The sequence below is a fragment of the Triticum urartu genome, chromosome 1A (assembly GCF_056163025.1).
Source record: "Triticum urartu cultivar PI428250 chromosome 1A, HENAU_Tu73, whole genome shotgun sequence".
Lineage (NCBI taxonomy): Eukaryota > Viridiplantae > Streptophyta > Magnoliopsida > Poales > Poaceae > Triticum > Triticum urartu.
This window is the reverse complement of record NC_141873.1, coordinates 570,832,269-570,848,414: the sequence shown is the minus strand read 5'-3', so window position 1 is coordinate 570,848,414 and position 16,146 is coordinate 570,832,269. Positions and strand designations below refer to the sequence as shown.

At 47.9% G+C, this 16,146-nt stretch overlaps 1 protein-coding gene across 1 annotated transcript; it reads right to left on the bottom strand.

The window, feature by feature from the left end:
- Nucleotides 1-9,186: 9,186 nt before the first annotated feature.
- LOC147992871 (uncharacterized) lies at nt 9,187-9,660 on the bottom strand. Its single transcript, XM_087539162.1, has one exon. It carries the CDS (start codon nt 9,658-9,660, stop codon nt 9,187-9,189), a length of 474 nt encoding a protein of 157 aa, XP_087395288.1.
- Between the last annotated feature and the right edge of the window lie 6,486 nt (nt 9,661-16,146).

The window sequence follows — 16,146 nt, the reverse complement described above, 5'->3', positions numbered from 1 at the left end:
CGTCGCGTTCTGAGCATCCAAGAGTCATTGTGGATCGCCGGTGAACGAAGTCTGTGAAGGTTTGGAAGTCTACCTTGAAGACTTACCAGAGTGATTGGGCGAGGACTGGGTGTCCTTAGCTCAAGGGGAATAAGGTGAAGACGAGGTCTTCTGAGTTGAATCTCAGCCTCCCTAACCAGACATACAGTTGTCACAGCAACTGGAACTGGTCCAACAAATCATTGTCTTCAGCGAGTCACTGGTTTCATCCTTTCCTTCCCTTTACTTACTGTTGGTCCTTGTGAAGTCATTGTATGATTGCATCACCATTTGACTTCACTGCGTGATTACTTGTTCTGATTGGCTTCACAATATCTTCCTACCAGATCCTTAGTGCCTATCTGCTATTAGTCTTTGTGGTTTCACTTCATTGAATACTTGACTATGGTTTGACTAGTGTAGTCTACCTTCCGCTGCATGGTAATAGGTTTACTTCTATCGTTTGTCTTCGAAACTTACATGTTTTGAAGACATGGGGCCACTTTAGGTTTTCTCTTAAGGATGTTGGACTGCTCTAACAAAAGTATGTCTAGGCCTATTTTTTTTTTGGGGGGGGGAGGGCCTTGACAACAATATGTCGTAGCCCACTTTGGGGGGCTTTGACAACGCCATGTCGCTACCCTGATGGTAGTCTTATTCGTCTGACAACTTATGGTCATCCCTTATTATATTTTGTAATGTGTGGTAAAATGTAGGTTTCGTTTTATGTCATGTGTGATACTTCCTCCGTTGGCTGATCATTATCAAAATTGTGTTAAGCATGTTTGTTTTCGGTTTTAACGAAAGTCATTTCATTCTCCTATTTGATATTTTACAAATTTTAAAATTCAAATTCAAATTTAATTTGGTTGGTAGTTGCAACAAGGAACAACTGTGATGGTAGCAATGATGAAAATGTGTGTCGTCACCAGTTTTCGGACCCACATGTAAGCAGCCACGTCAGTAGTTCATGGGACATGGGTCCACTTGTCAGGAACTTTGACTGGTCAAACCTGATTACCACTGACGGGCACCGTCAGTGATTGAACCTTAGGCGGGCCCAGCTATAAGGTGCCATGCCAACATATTATGGGCCTATGCGTTAGATTCATTGACTGGTCAAACATGTTGGGTCGGTTGTTAGTATATACAATGACAGTTCTAGTGACATTTTTTGGCCGTCGATCTTTCGTGACGGAGTAAGTGGTACCATGGATATTTTATTTTCTATGACGATGCTTCGGTGATGGTGGGGGTGACGGTCGAAAAACGTCACCACTGTATATTCTAGGCGAAAAAGGGTTATACGTGACACAATTGAAGCGTCGCAAAATAGAGCAAAGTTTGTAGTGTCTCCCGCCATGGACAAGGCGCCAAACCCCGCCACCCCTACTGTCCCCACCTCCAGGTCGACGGCGTGGCCGGCAAGGCCCGGTCCATTCGCAAGAAGTAGCCCAAGAAGGAGCTGACACCGGAGCAACGAGCCATACAGTCGGCGAAGAGGGCTAGCCGAAGGAAGTTACATGCCAACAAATTGGAAGACGCCAACACGGCCACCCTCACCTCCACCGCTTAACAGGAGGCCACCATCACAAAGAATGAGGCCCTCATCGCCAAGGCCACGCAGCTGGCCCTGATGATTCTAGGGTTCAACCATGCCTGCGCCAAGCAAAAAGGATCAACCTTTTGGTTGCGAGTTCATGCACAATTCCTTCAAAGCAAGAAGTTTCCGCCCTACATGTTTGAGAGCAAGCATGGTTGGGTGTCCATCTCAAACATGAGAGGGTTCCTCTAAAAAGAGTACAAGTTAGGGCCACCCTTGAGAGCATCGAAGGTCATCCCGTGACTGGCCTCAACATCAAAGACGTGGTATACAATTTCTTCATCTTCATTCCGTTTCCATTGGTTGATGCTTGCATGTCCATTACATATGAATGTACACTGATGCCTTCATTTTGTTTTCTAGGCATACCAAGCTTTGGAAGCATTCAAGGCCCAACATGGGAATAAGTCGTTCACCCTCACCCTTTGTTGTATGACCATTTCTAATGACGATAAGTTCAAGGATCAATATGTCATCCTCAAGAAGAATGGAGAGCTGGAGGTCGTCGCCGACTATGGTGAGGAAGAGAAGATGTCGAGTGGAAAGACCAACTCTAGGAAGGATGAGAAGTGTGATGCGGCAACATTTGCCTTGCAAGAAACTTTGCAAGGCATGATGACCCAATATGAAGCAAGGGGGAGAAACGTAGGCAAGAGAAAGATGACCAAATGAAGGCCTACATTGAGATACAAAAGAAGAAGCTTGAGATCGAGGAGAATGTCCAAATCAAGAAGCTCGCGCTCATGGCGAAGGAAGTGAAGATCATGAAGGTGGACTTGAGAAAAGTGTCCCAAGGAGAAGGGTTTAGTTTGAGAAGAATCAAAAGGCATTTCTCGAGCAAAATGGGTGAACTATGGCCGAGAGTGCCATCTTTTTTGTATGCCAGCATGGAACATGGCCGAGATGTATGGCGTGGTTGATCAATGTCCATCTTTTTTGAGTGCTGACAACTATGTCAGCCACTGGCAACTGTGCCGACATGAACTCTGGGTTCTTTTTGTAGGGTGGCATTGTTGGGCACTCCATAGAGTCTAATGGTGACCGAAAATACCTGAATGTATATGATTCAAAGGGAACCTGATGAGATGGATCAATCCATTCCATGAGAATGGTTTATCTATCTACTGACCATGGTTGCTTCTGCCAGACCCATTGTAGATCTTCATAAAGCTTAAAGTGGGCCATAAAAACAGTTGTTGCAATCTGCGTCATCTAGAAATAACGATGGTTCCAGGCTTCCTTCATCACTGCTTGGAAAGTCTGGAAGAGGAGACAATTCTAGTTGGAGGACTGAATGGAGATCCAACCTTGAGTAGCAAATTGAAATCAGAACAGACAAGATCCTCATCATAATCTTCCAGTTCCACTTGAACATCTTCCTTGGGGGTAATATTAAGGGGACCATAAGGTGGATTCCAAATCTGTAGTGAGATCTGGGTGAGAGGGTGAAGATCCCAATTCCTGGCTGGGGAACAAAGGGGGTTTGCGTGGATGGGATTCATGGTGACGGTTGGATTGCGAAGGGGTTCTGGTGGAGATTTCTGAGGATTCATGGCCGGGGAATCTGAGATCCCTCTAGAGGAGAGGGAGAAAGCAAGACATTCGCCTAAGAATAGAAAGGGGAGCTTGAACTGATTAGATCAAAGACTAAGAGAGATTTGGGGAAAATGGGAAAGATGAACAGTGTTCTTTCCACACATATAACATTAAGAGAGATTTGGAGATTGCAGACAATTAATTATATGGGACGAAGTGAGGGTCTAGTTGTGTAAATCTTTTTACTGTTTGGCATTGTCTGGGTTTTCCGCCCAAACATACAAGGAACATACAAGGACAAAGTGAGGGTTTTGGTTCTGGTAGATTTTTTTTGGAAAAGGAGGCTCACCCCCGGCCTATGCATCTGAAAGATGCATGCGGTCATATTATTAAATATTTCGAATAAAAACATAGTCTTAGCTCCATTATAGCTCGCAAATGGAGCAAAAATAAAAAAGTAAACTCATTGCCACAACCGGCAGGATAATATGACTAGAACACTAGACGCCTATCCTATTATGAGACTTTCATCCGAACTGGTTGAATATAACCTGTGCTACCATCTCCCATTGGTTGCAACCAGTAACCAAAGGCTCCCTGGAGTCCGTAGGAGTGAGTAAGGACCACGTACGGATCCATGTCATAGCTCTGAAGATGACCTGCAAGAAAGTTAAAGTATGTTGTCTGTTAACAATCATATCATTCTTGCAGTTCCACATAGCCCAAATAAGCTCACATATTCCAATCCGAATACGAGATGCAGTAATATGATCTACTCCAGCTAGCCGCATCCCAAATAACGCTTCAATGCTAACTGGATGAATAATGTTAAAGGCTATATGAATCGTTCACCAAAGTAATTTCGCGAGAGGGCAATCTATGAATAGGTGTTGTATTATTTCGTCATGATCACAAAAACAACATCGTGCACTACCTACCCAACATCGCTTTAGTAAATTATCTTTGGTGAGGATCACTTGTTTGTGGACAAACAACATGAAAATTTTGATACGCAAGGGAACCTTAAATTTCCAGATATGTAACGATCTTGGGATTGAGCCAGAATTAATTAGATCCATATACATAGATTTAACCGTAAAAACACACAGCTTCTGGTTAATTTCTAGTGAAAGGAATCAGGTTGGTCGGATAGTTGAATCTCCATCAACCTCCGCACCAAGTATAGCCAGAAGTTCCCGTGCTCGCCAACTAAAGATCTCCTAAACTGTATATCTAAGCGCACCTCCTATAGTACAGTAGCCACATAATCCTCCTTACATTGTACAATATTATATAAGATGGGGTACTGTATAGCTAGAGGCGTCTCCCCTAACCATGTATCCTCCCAAAATCTTATTGTCATCCCATTGCCAACAAAGAATTTGGCCCTATGAAAGAACATATCTTTCGTTCTCATAAGTCCCTTCCAGAATGGCGAATCGTTAGGTCTTGCGGTAACTTGGACCAGAGATTTTGATTGTAAATATTTGTTTCGTAATATCTGTGCCCACATACCATCAGTCTCTACTGATAACCTATATAGCCATTTACTCATTAAGCATTTATTTTTAATCTCTAGGTTCTCAATTCCGAGACCCCCCTGGTCCTTGGGTCGGCAAATGATATCCCATCTAGCCATGCGATGTTTTGTCTTAACATCATCTGACTGCCAAAAAATTTGAGATCGATAAAAATCAAGTCTCTTTCGTACACCTTTAGGTACGTACTTCAAAGAAAGATAACAGGAACATCGGCATACTAGTTAGTACTGAATTTAATGAGCACCTACCGATTTCCATAACACATTAGCTTGCCCTTCCAGTAGCTTAGTTTTTTTTCAAATAGATCTTCGATGCATTTTGACTCTTTATTAGTAAGTTTATGATGATGAATCGGGATGCCCAGATAACTGAAAGGCAGAGATCCCAGTTCACATACGAACAATTGTTTATATGCATGTTGTTCCTCTTTGGCCCTCCCAAAGCAGAACAATTCGTTCTTGTGAAAATTAATTTTTAGTCCCGCCAATTATTCAAAAAGACACAACACCAGTTTCATATTCTGAGCCTTTGCAAGATATGCTCCATGAAAAGAATAGTGTCATCAGCATATTGTAAGATGGATACTCCCCTATCGACTAATGGGGAACAAGTCCACCAACTTGGCCATTCTCCTTGGCCCGACCTATAAGAACGGTCAGCATATCCACCACTATATTGAGTAAGAGAGGAGACATCGAATCACCTTGTCTCAAACCCTCATGAGTCTGAAAATAGTGACCGATATCATCATTAACCTTTACTCCGACACTACCTTTTTGGACTAGGAATCCACTTAATTCCTCCATGTCTCATTAAAACCCTTCATGCGCATTGCCTGCTGAAGGAAATGTCACTTTACTTTGTCATATGCCCTTTCTAAATCCACTTTGAAGATGACCCCATCTAGCTTCTTCGAATGAATTTCATGGAGAGTTTCATGTAAGACAACAACCCCTTCTAGGATATGTCTCCTTGGCATGAAAGCCGTCTGGCTCGGTTGCACCATAGAATGGGCGATCTGTGTCAGTCTATTAGTACCCATTTTCATAAATATTTTGAAACTCACATTTAAAAGACATATTGGCCTGAACTGCTCGATGCGAACTGCTTCTTCTTTCTTTGGCAACAGCGTCATCACAATTCTGGGTTTCTTGTTCTGGTTTCTAATCGACAATGTACTGCTTTGCATCGTAGATCAGAAACCAGAACAAGAAACGCAGAATTTGAGCCCATACACACGACCAATCCAGATTATTTTTTTGATGGGCAACAGCAGGTGCTCTGCCAATTCATTAAGTAGGAAGAAAAGGACCAAGATCCCAGAGTGTCGTTGGTAGGAACCGGATCCCTACCATGACGTGGTCTCAGGTTGTAGGGGTGGAAGGTGGGATGTCATGGAGGAAGGCGTGGTTGCCGGTGCTGGGGCGCCCTCGTTACGTAGGGGCGGCGGCTAGGGTTAGGTCTCCCGACTCCCTAAGGAAGCCGAGCAAATATGATTGTTTCTTGCTTAATCCCAAAACGGGTCCTTACACGAGTTTATATAATCCTCCTAATAAGATAATTGGGCTAAGCCCCTAATAACGATAAGATAAACTAGGCCACAACTAACTGGGCTAAGCCCCTAATATGCCGGTCATAACATCTCTCCCCGCCTGCACAAACAGCTCGTCCCCGAGTTGGAAGGCGGAGAAGATCAACGGTCGCCAAACGCCTCCGCGTTAACTAGGGCGGGCTGGTCGCCGAGCCCGACGGCGGTGGGGTCCTCCTCAATGTAGTCTGCAGCCTCCAGGTAGAAGAGTCATGGGCAGATGTGGCCCGGTACGTAGGGCTCGTCGCAGTTGAAGCACAAACCTTGGCAGCGACGCTCGAGTTGCTCGACCGGGGTGAGCCGACGAAATGGGCGTGCCGCAGCCGTAGCGAGGGGCGTCGCAGAAGCCTGCGCAGGCCGACCCTGCGCGGGAACTTCCGGCCAGGGTGGCGGCGCATCGGCCCAGGGTGGTGGTGCCTGCTGAATGGCCACCGCGCGACGCTCGAACGCGCGGGCGTAGTACATGGCCGTGTGGAGGTCCTGTGGCCTGCGCATCTCCACGTCCATGCGGATGTGGTCCGGTAGGCCGCCGACGAGCCGAAACGCCGGGGGCGTGGCACGCCAGTGGCTGGAAGCGGTCGGCGAAGTGTTGCACCGAGGTGAGGAACGAAAGACGCCCAAGCTCCGCCAGACGGCTCCCGCGTATAGGCGGACTGAAGCGCAAGAGGAACAAATCGCGGAAGCGCTCCCATGGTGGCATGCCGCCCTCGTCCTGTTCGAGGGCATAGTACCATGTCTGCGCGGCTCCTCGGAGATGATACGAGGCGATCCAGGTGCGGTCGGACGCGAGCATACGTTGTCCCCTGAAAAATTGGTCGCATTGGTTGAGCCAATTCAGGGGGTTGACGGATCCGTCGTAGGCTGCGAACTCCAACTTGGAGAATCTTAGCGGCGTTTGGACGTGGACGACGGGCGGGTGCGCCTCGTCAGCACAGAGCAGCGAGAATGACGGGGCCGAGTAGGCGAGCATCAGGGTGCCGCCCTGGAACAGGGGCCTGTCGACGCTGGCGAAGGGCTCGGCGGAGCCCGAGGACCTGCCAAACTTCATGGCCGGGTGCGTCGCCAGCAGGGGCAACATGTGCGTCCCGACCGAGGCCGTCGTGTAGACCGGCTCAAGGGACCAAGCTAGCCAGGCCAGTAAAGGATATGGTGACGGGGGAAACAGGACCTGGTGGATGGGCACCCCCGGGCCCGTCGTCGGGATGACCAGGGTTGCGGTCGCCGGTGGCGGCGACTGCAGCTATTGCCCCTGCTGCATGGTGGAGGCGCCGGGGTTCGTCGCTAGTGGCGGCTGCCACGGCAGCTGCTCCATGGTGGCCGCGATGGGAGTCGCCGAGGATGGGCTGCCACGGCGGCAGTGACTGGAGTCGCCGAGGATGGCGGCTTCCACGGCGGCTGCTATAGCGGCGGGGCGGTGGCGAAGGGCACAGGCGGCTGCGGCCCATACGATCTCGCGAGGAACATGTACATGTCCGTGACCGCCTGGGTGAGATCCCGGATGGCAGCCGTCATCTCCTCCGGGGTGAAGATGACGGGGACGGGCACGGCGGCGGTGACCGGCACCGGCAAGAGCGGGGCGCTGGCTGTGGTGGCCATCGGGGCGGTCGTCGCGGTCGACAGCGGGAGGGTCGGGGTGGGCGGCGGCGAGGACATGATCGCGCGGAAGCTATCTGATACCAAATTGGTAGGAACCGGATCCCTACTAGGGCGTGGTCTCAGGTTGTAGGGGTGGAAGGTGGGATGGCGTGGAGGAAGGCATGGTCGCCGGTGCTGGGGCGACGTCATTGCGTGCGAGAGAGAGAGAACGCAGGGGCGACGGCTAGAGTTAGGTCTCCCGCCCCCCTAGGAAGCCGAGCAAATATGATTGCTTCTTGCTTAATCCCAAAATGGATCCTTACGAGTTTATATAATCCTCCTAATAATAAGATAATTGGGCTAAGTCCCTAATAACAATAAGATAAACTGGGCCACAACTAAATGGGCTAAGCCCCTGATATGCCGGTCATAACTGTCGTACAGATAGTTCCTAAGCCATAGGCTGGCCGAGGAAAAGGGATCCGGCTTGCCTGCTCCCTCCCCGTGCTTCCATCCATGCTCCCACTTAATTCTACGATTGTCTTTTTTCCTTTTTTCTTTCTAATCTAATCATCTCCCTTCTGATTTTAAGGGGGTTGGACCGGACCTTATTTTGTTCCAATCAAATCAAGCGACGTAGACGGGAGCACGGATGATCACACGACGGGGGAGCAGGCAAGTCTCGTCAGAGGAAAAGCTCCACAAATCTGAGATCAAAACAAATAAAAGGAGAAAAGGGAAGAAAAACAAATGGAAGCATCAGCTGATTGCCTCTCTGGCCGTTTCAAGCGAGCATCTCTTCCCCTCGAAGGTGCGTCGGTTGCGCTCCTTCCAAAGATTCCAGGCTATGTAGGCTGCCGTGGTGATTTGCTTGCGCAAGAATCGTACTCATGTTGAGAACATCATAATTCAGCCAAGAATTCGTTCATACCATGAAAGAAACCACTAGTACAAAAAAAGGGAGAAGCACTATTCATGGTGGAATCAGTCCATTGTGTTACAGAAGCAAATGGAAGAAACATCCAATTTATTTGGCCGCCCATGCATACAATTCATCTCTTCCCCTCGAAGGTGCGTCGGTTGCGCTCCTTCCAAAGATTCCAGGCTATGTAGGCCGCCGTGGTGACTTGCTTGCGCAAGGATCGTACTCATGTTGAGATCATCATAACTGAGCCAAGAATTCGTTCATACCATGAAGAGAAAGAAACCATTAGTACAAAAAAAGGGAGAAGCACTAATCATCGAGGAATCAGTCCATTGTGTTACAGAAGCAAACAGAAGAAACATCCAATTTATATGGCCGCCCATGCATACAAGACATCCTTCTAGCTACTCGGCGGGTCCAAGATGTCGATGGCTGATTGGATGAGTCGATCGTTCTCGACATTCTCGCTTTGAATGGGATCACGAGGGACCTTCTCGATCTCTCCAATGCCCATCAGCACCATGTCGCAGTCAATAGGCGCACCCACGGTGTCGGTCAGCTTATCGGCCGCGTTGTCGACGCGTCCGGCGTGAAGGTCGTCCAGGGCGGCGGCCACCTTCTTGGCCATGGTCATGTAGAGTCTGGTGCAGGTGTTGAGGTCGCGCACCAGGTCGGAGATGATGCCCAGCGTAGCCGTCACGTTATGCGCGATCTGGTTGGTGGCGATGATGCCGCGCTGCAGCGTGTCGTTCGCAGAGCCGGGCGTCGGGCCAGGCGAGAGCACGCTCGTGTTGACGGCAGGGGAGACGCCGGTTGTGAGGATAGGGGCGATGGCTGCTCCGAGGAGGAGGAGCAGGGCCAGTGAAGATCTCATGCTGGTGATGTTATGTGCGAGGTTCAAGTTCAACGGCGGCGAGGTTCATCGGCTGCGTCGATCCAAGCTGTGTATCCTCTGAGATTTATACTAGCTAGGCCTGGGCATTCGGTATTAACCGAAACTTCGGGTTAGTAAATTTCGGTATTTTTCAGATTTCGGTTGTCAAAATTGCTAACCGAAAATGACAGTTAAAAAGCAAAAACCGAATATTCGGTTAACCGCAACTTCGGTTCAGTATTCGGTTTACTGCCGAAGAATGAATATTTGTTTGGTGCGTTGGACGTCTCACACCCCTCCTCTTATATACCTCAGCTCCCCAACTCCTTTTGCGTAGCCGAGTGAGGTGGGACTAATCAAGAACGTCAACAGTCAAAACGGTGCATTGTTACGGCTACACGCTTCAGAAAATAGCCCACGTAAGTTTTGGCCTTGCACCATTTTACTAAGGGCCCTTGCACTCATTGCATGCACGTGGTTGCCTAGGCCCTAGGCCCATGTACCTGTCGCGTAGCGCAAGTGGCTCAAAAAATAAAGTGGCACTATGGAAGGGCACTGTGAAAGTGGCGCTGGCTGCCTAGTTTCGGGTTGTGTGTTCACAGATTCAGTTTAATTGGTTTTTGTTCGGCTAACCGATACAGAAACCGGACCTACCGAATTGAGTTCGGTTAGTGGATGTACAAACCGATTTTTTCTGTGCTAATGTAAAAAACCGAAAATTCGGTTTATTCGGTTTCGGTATCGGTTCGGTTTTCGATTCATTGGTTTTTATACCCACCCCTAATACTAGCTGGTGAGCCTTTTATTTTAGTAGAAAAAAAGGTAGTACAATCCTGCATGAACGGGATTTGTTCATTATAATATGACATACTTCCTTTTGAAGAACATAAGAAGTACTGTCTACATAATCTCTTTTCTGTCTTGGGCGATTTCCCTTTATTTGAAGTCGTCAATAACATTATGGTGCTGATGGGATCCCGTCATTAATCCTCTCCAAAATATGCAAGATTTTGCAGACTTGGAAAAGGTGTCCGGAAATAATCTCGTCTCTCCTATAAATAGGCACTGGTTCAGAAAAATCTGATTTTCTTTTTCTAAGCACCTTCTAAGCATCTAGCGTTGTACAGCCTGGGGGGGGGGGGGGGGGGGAGGAATTAAGAGGGTAGGAGACTAAAAATCCCTTGTATGGTTGGGGGCATAGGAGTTTAGGAGGGAAGGTGTTGGGGAATTGAGGGGGCCAACTCCCTTGCAGCCTGTTTGGTTGGCAGGAAGCACAACTAAGAAACGGGAATTAAGAGGGTATGACAGCGTGTTTGGTTGGGGGTAATTAGAGCCAGGAAATGGGAATTGAAAGGGTAAGAGACTTTAAATCTATTGTTTGGTTGGAGGGTTTGGGAATTCACAAGGAAAGAGGCATGGGATACTCCAACTTCCACTGTTTTATTAACAGGGGAGGGGATGGGAGTTGGAAGGGAATTGTTTAAGTTAGTCAATCTTAACCGTTCATCCTAACTTTTCTTGTCTAGTCCCATGCCAATTCCCACGAACCAAACAAAGGAGTACAATTTCTCCTTAAATTCTTACATATAACTCCTATCACGCACCAAACAAAAGATTGGGAATAAAACGACTTATCCCATGTCCAATCTTGACCCAACTCCTTACTCTAAACTCCCATTCCCCTTCTTAGACAGTAAGTTTGAGCAATTTTGATTTTGGCCAGCGGACATTCCCGCTCATCCATTGGATTCCGTGAAAATAGTGCCTCTCCCTCTAGGATAAGCTAGTTGAATAGTGGCTTCCATTATGACTTGGATCCTTGCGCATAATTTGGATTGCTCATGTTTATCGGTTCATCGTGTGCGTACAAATCTATGGGCATCCGGGTCGCGATGCATGATACGTCTCCAACGTATTTATAATTTTTTATTGTTCCATGCTATTATATTATCTGTCTTGGATGTTTTATATGCATTAATATGATATTTTATATTATTTTTAGGACTAATATATTAACCTAGAACCCTGTGCTAGTTCCTGTTTTTTTCTTTGTTTTTGAGTTTCGCAGAAAAGGAATACCCAACGGAGTCCAAACGGAATAAAACTTTCGCGATGATTTTTCTTGGACCAGAAGACAACCAGAAGACTTGAAGATGAAGTCGGAGGAGCCACGAGGCGGCGAAAAGGACGGAGTGCGCGCCTAGGGGAGTAGGGCGCGCCCCCACCCTTGTGGGCCCCTCGTGCATCTCTTGACATAATTCTTTCGCCTGTATATTCCCATATATCCCCCAAACCACCAGAGACATCCACGAAAACACTTTTCCACCGCCGCAATCTTCTGTACCCGTGAGATCCCATCTAGGGACCTTTTCCGGCACCCTGCCGGAGGGGGATTCGATCACGAAGAGCTTCTACGTCAACTTTATTGCCCTTTTGTCGGGGATATACCCCGCGGTATGACCTGGCCGGAAGTATGACCCGGCCGGACTTGACGCTTCACCGATGACCCGCCGGAGGACTGGCGACTCACGGGTCTGGCGGCTCACTGGTCAGACGACTCATGAGCCTGACGACTCACTGATGGCCCTAACGGTGGGTCAGATAGAAGACTAGGCCCAAGACCTAGAAGGTCGGCTTATGTTATGGTGGGCCGGCTTAAGAGGAAAGGGATGACGAATATTCCTTTACGAGGAAGCAAGACCCGGACTTGTATTCAACTTGTAAGAAAAGATAGATTAGTTCTAATCCTAATAGGACTCTGCATGTAAGCCGCCCCTTCAACTTATATAAGGAGGGGCAGGGCTCCCCATAGAGGGACAAGCAACAAGAAACAATCTCTAGGGCTAGACACAAAGAGTCGGCTTACCGGCGACTCTCTCATGAGTATAATGAGATCTAGTCACAAACAACATGTAGGGTTATTACCGGATGATGTTTCCCGGGGCCCGAAGCTGTCTAAATCCTCGACTAAGTCCTGACTCTAAGGACATCTGCCGTGACAATTCCACGACAGTTGGCGCCCACCGTGGGGCTCGCGCACGGTGGTGTTGAGTTCTTGAAGGGATCTCTCTCAGGGATCGAGAAAGCTTGCGATTGGCAGGAGGAAGAAAAACCGCCGCAGATGATCCGTATGATCCGGTTTACGGTGATCAACGCCTGCTACTACAAACCAGCGATGAGTAAAATCGAGGAGCGCACTAGACCCAATCCGTTCATGGTCTGCTCGCATATATAAAAGGAAACCAGAAGAAGATCGCTACATCTAGCCAAAAAAAAAGAACAGATGATCAAATCGGATGTTACAAGTGAAGTTATTGCAATAGCCTACTAGCGATGAGGAAAAAATTCACGATTACAGTGCTATACTGCGGCAGCGCCGGACAGGGTATATTGGATTTTTTTTTTTTTGCAGAGTGCTAGTATGGCCAATTATTATCCAGATTCAGCCAAGAGGTTGCCTCGGAGTACGACTTGATTACGCAAAGATGCGACTGCCTTATCCATCATTAAAAAAAAAAAAGGGAAGTCAACGACCTCCTCTGCTGCTGCGTCTTGACGCGCCTGTCACCACAGTCATTGCCAAGGAAAATCACCACAGTCAGCACCTAGTCCCTGACGGCTGTTAAGCCAATTAACTCCATGTGGCCAGCACCAGCACCTGCGATGCGTGATCACGGCGGGGGCTTCTCGGACATACAAAAGCGTTTTGGATTGTTGCTGCCTCATGTCAAACTCTAGCAGGGTTCTCAAAGATTTACTGATTAAAAAAGAAGATTGGATTGATCATTGATGTTGCTGCGCTCACGGAAAAGTCATGGCCAAGTATTAGGAGTAATAGTTGCACGGTTTACGAGATCTGTTTTGATTAATAGTGCTACTACTACTACTAGCACGTGAGCTCTAATCAGAACAAGATCAACTCCTATTTATCATGAGAAGACGTCTGAAGCATTAAGGGAAGATTCCAGCGGGTTAAGCCACCTCCGAGTCGACCCGCCTCGTTGCTGAAAAAAAAGAAGGGGGGCGGGGGGGGGGGGGGGGGGGGGGGGGGGAGGAGGCCACGGCCTGGTCTGTTCAACTGGTTACAAACTTGGGGGCTGCCACATCAGCCTCGAGGCCGCACTGGTCTCCGCCTTACCTTCGCCGGCCGTGACCCGCCTTCGGGCCGACGTGAGTCGCCGCGAATGGTTGCATGGTTGCCTTCACTGCCACTTGGGTTCATTGCACCCGCCTGGGTTGACCCGCCCGTCTTCGTCACCGCAGCAGCGTGGTTTGTTTTAAGCCGCTGTCACCATCGCCCACTGAGCCGCTGAAGAGTCAACCCGCTGCCCTCTGATGACTTGCCTGGCCTGACTGTTGGCTCGCCGCGCCTGGTTCTTTTTGGATGCGTCCCGCAGAAGATAAACCCGAAGGCATATTGCAAATCGCTGGTGATGCAAGTACATTGAACGGATCGTTTACGGTCCAGAAAAAACATCATCCAAGTTTATTTTATTAAACATATTGTTTTCATCAAAAAACAATTACTATGTTCTGTATATTTTTATGTGCAGCAAAGGTGGTGCCATGTTGTGCCTATGAAGTATACGTCAGCGCCATCACGCACCGGCGTCTGCGTCCGCTTACTGATGGAACAGGTGTGCGTAAGTCGCCGCCCGTACAGCTTAATCTACATCAACCCGCCGGAGCCGCTTTGAGCCGCCCTTGCCGCTTTGAGCCGCCGGGGGTATATTAAGTCGCCGGTCTGCCTGAGCCACCTCTGTCGCGATAAACGGATCATCCGTCGTCCAAACAAATCAGGTGATATCCATCCAAGTTTGTTTTATTAGCAAATGTTGTTTTGTCAAAAAAAACAAGTTTATCTTTGCCTTGGTCTGCAATATTGTTTATGCAGAGCTATTATTTATGACAAAAAGTGATATTATACCGCGGAGATGGAGGCACGCCAACATCTTTTGGCACAGGTGGTCATCGTTACTCAACAGACTCCCGCACCGGCTTACAACGCCGTGGCCGTCTCTCGCGACCACGCCGACTTACAACAAGGAGGACAACTTGCCCGTCCGCACCGGCTTACAACGCCACGGCCGGTTCATCTGCCTGTGCCACTTCAGATGTTGCGGTCGTCTTTACCGTCCGTCTCTCGCGGCCTGGTCTATATCAACACACCGGGCCGCGCTTGTCTGCGTGAGCTGTTCATTGAGTATGAGCAAGTCACTACTTGGGAAGCCCGATTTCTCTTCCAACAAATTGGAGGCAAATTATCATATATTATCAGCCGCCATCTGCACTAGATGGTTCAATGGGAAGGCGCACAAGTCGCCGCCACTATAATTTGGTTAACTTCAAACAGCCAGTTGGAAGGAGCCATTGGCCGAGTTGCTGACACGGCTCATACGGGATCATTTATAACACGCCGCAGTCACCTCAACCTTCTGTGGGTTCACCTCACACTATCACCGCCAATGATATACACCTCTGATGTGGTCAAATATGAAGAATCTCAAGCCAACTCCTCGAGTCGTCTTGAGACTCGGGGGCTACAATGGTATGACTCGGCAGAACTGGCCGGTTTCAATACATTCAAGAATTCCGGGTCATTGGAGGGAAAAATAACCCGGCCCCGGAGATTACTGCTCTATCAATGAAAATTTAAAAAGCCGTCAGAAAAATTCCGGCTCACAATGATGCTTCCGGTTTACCATCCGGTTCAAGGGAAATTTATCTACCACAAAGCTTTGAAGCTCTCAAATCCGGTTCAAAATCCGGCTCAAGGTAAATTTGTCTCTCACAAATTTTTGAAGCTTTCAAATCCGGTTTAAAGTTCTGGTTCAAAAGAATTAATCTCTCGCAAGTTCGAGTTCTAAGAAAAATTAAAGGTTGCCAAAAAGAGCTTGCCGCCATGATGCGCGGTTCAAACATGAATATTCTGCCTTACGGCTTATCTTATTATGGTCACTTGGGGGCTTCCTGCTCATCGAGCGTAGTTGTCGGTACCCTCTTGATCGGCATAATACTAAATTTATGGTCACTTGGGGGCTTCCTGTTCAAACATAGGTCGTATTCGAACCAAAGAGAACATAGTTGTCGATACCCTTTTGATTGGCATACTGCCAAACCCATTAGGGGGCTTCTTGATTGTATCTGAATCATAGCTCAACCCCTTTGGGTCTGACGTGGATCGTATTCGAATCAGCGTCATTAAACAACTCTAAAGGTCATTTGGGGGCTTCCTGTTCAAACATAGATCGTATTCAAACCAAAGAGAACATAGCTGTCGATACCCTCTTGATCGGCATCGCCAAAGCCACTGGGGGCTATATGATCGTATTCGAATCTTAGCTTAACCCCTTTGGAACGGTTTACTGATCGTATCCAAATCAGAAGCCATCAAAAAAATTTATTCTGTCTCTGGTAAAGTTTATTGCAGCCACAATTACTTAACTTGAGACCTTTTTGGGATTATATCTCAAATATATATAAGTG

Excerpts from the sequence above, each read along its gene's own strand:
- LOC147992871 (XM_087539162.1), bottom strand. The coding sequence starts at position 9,660 with ATGAGATCTTCACTGGCCCTGCTCCTCCTCCTCGGAGCAGCCATCGCC.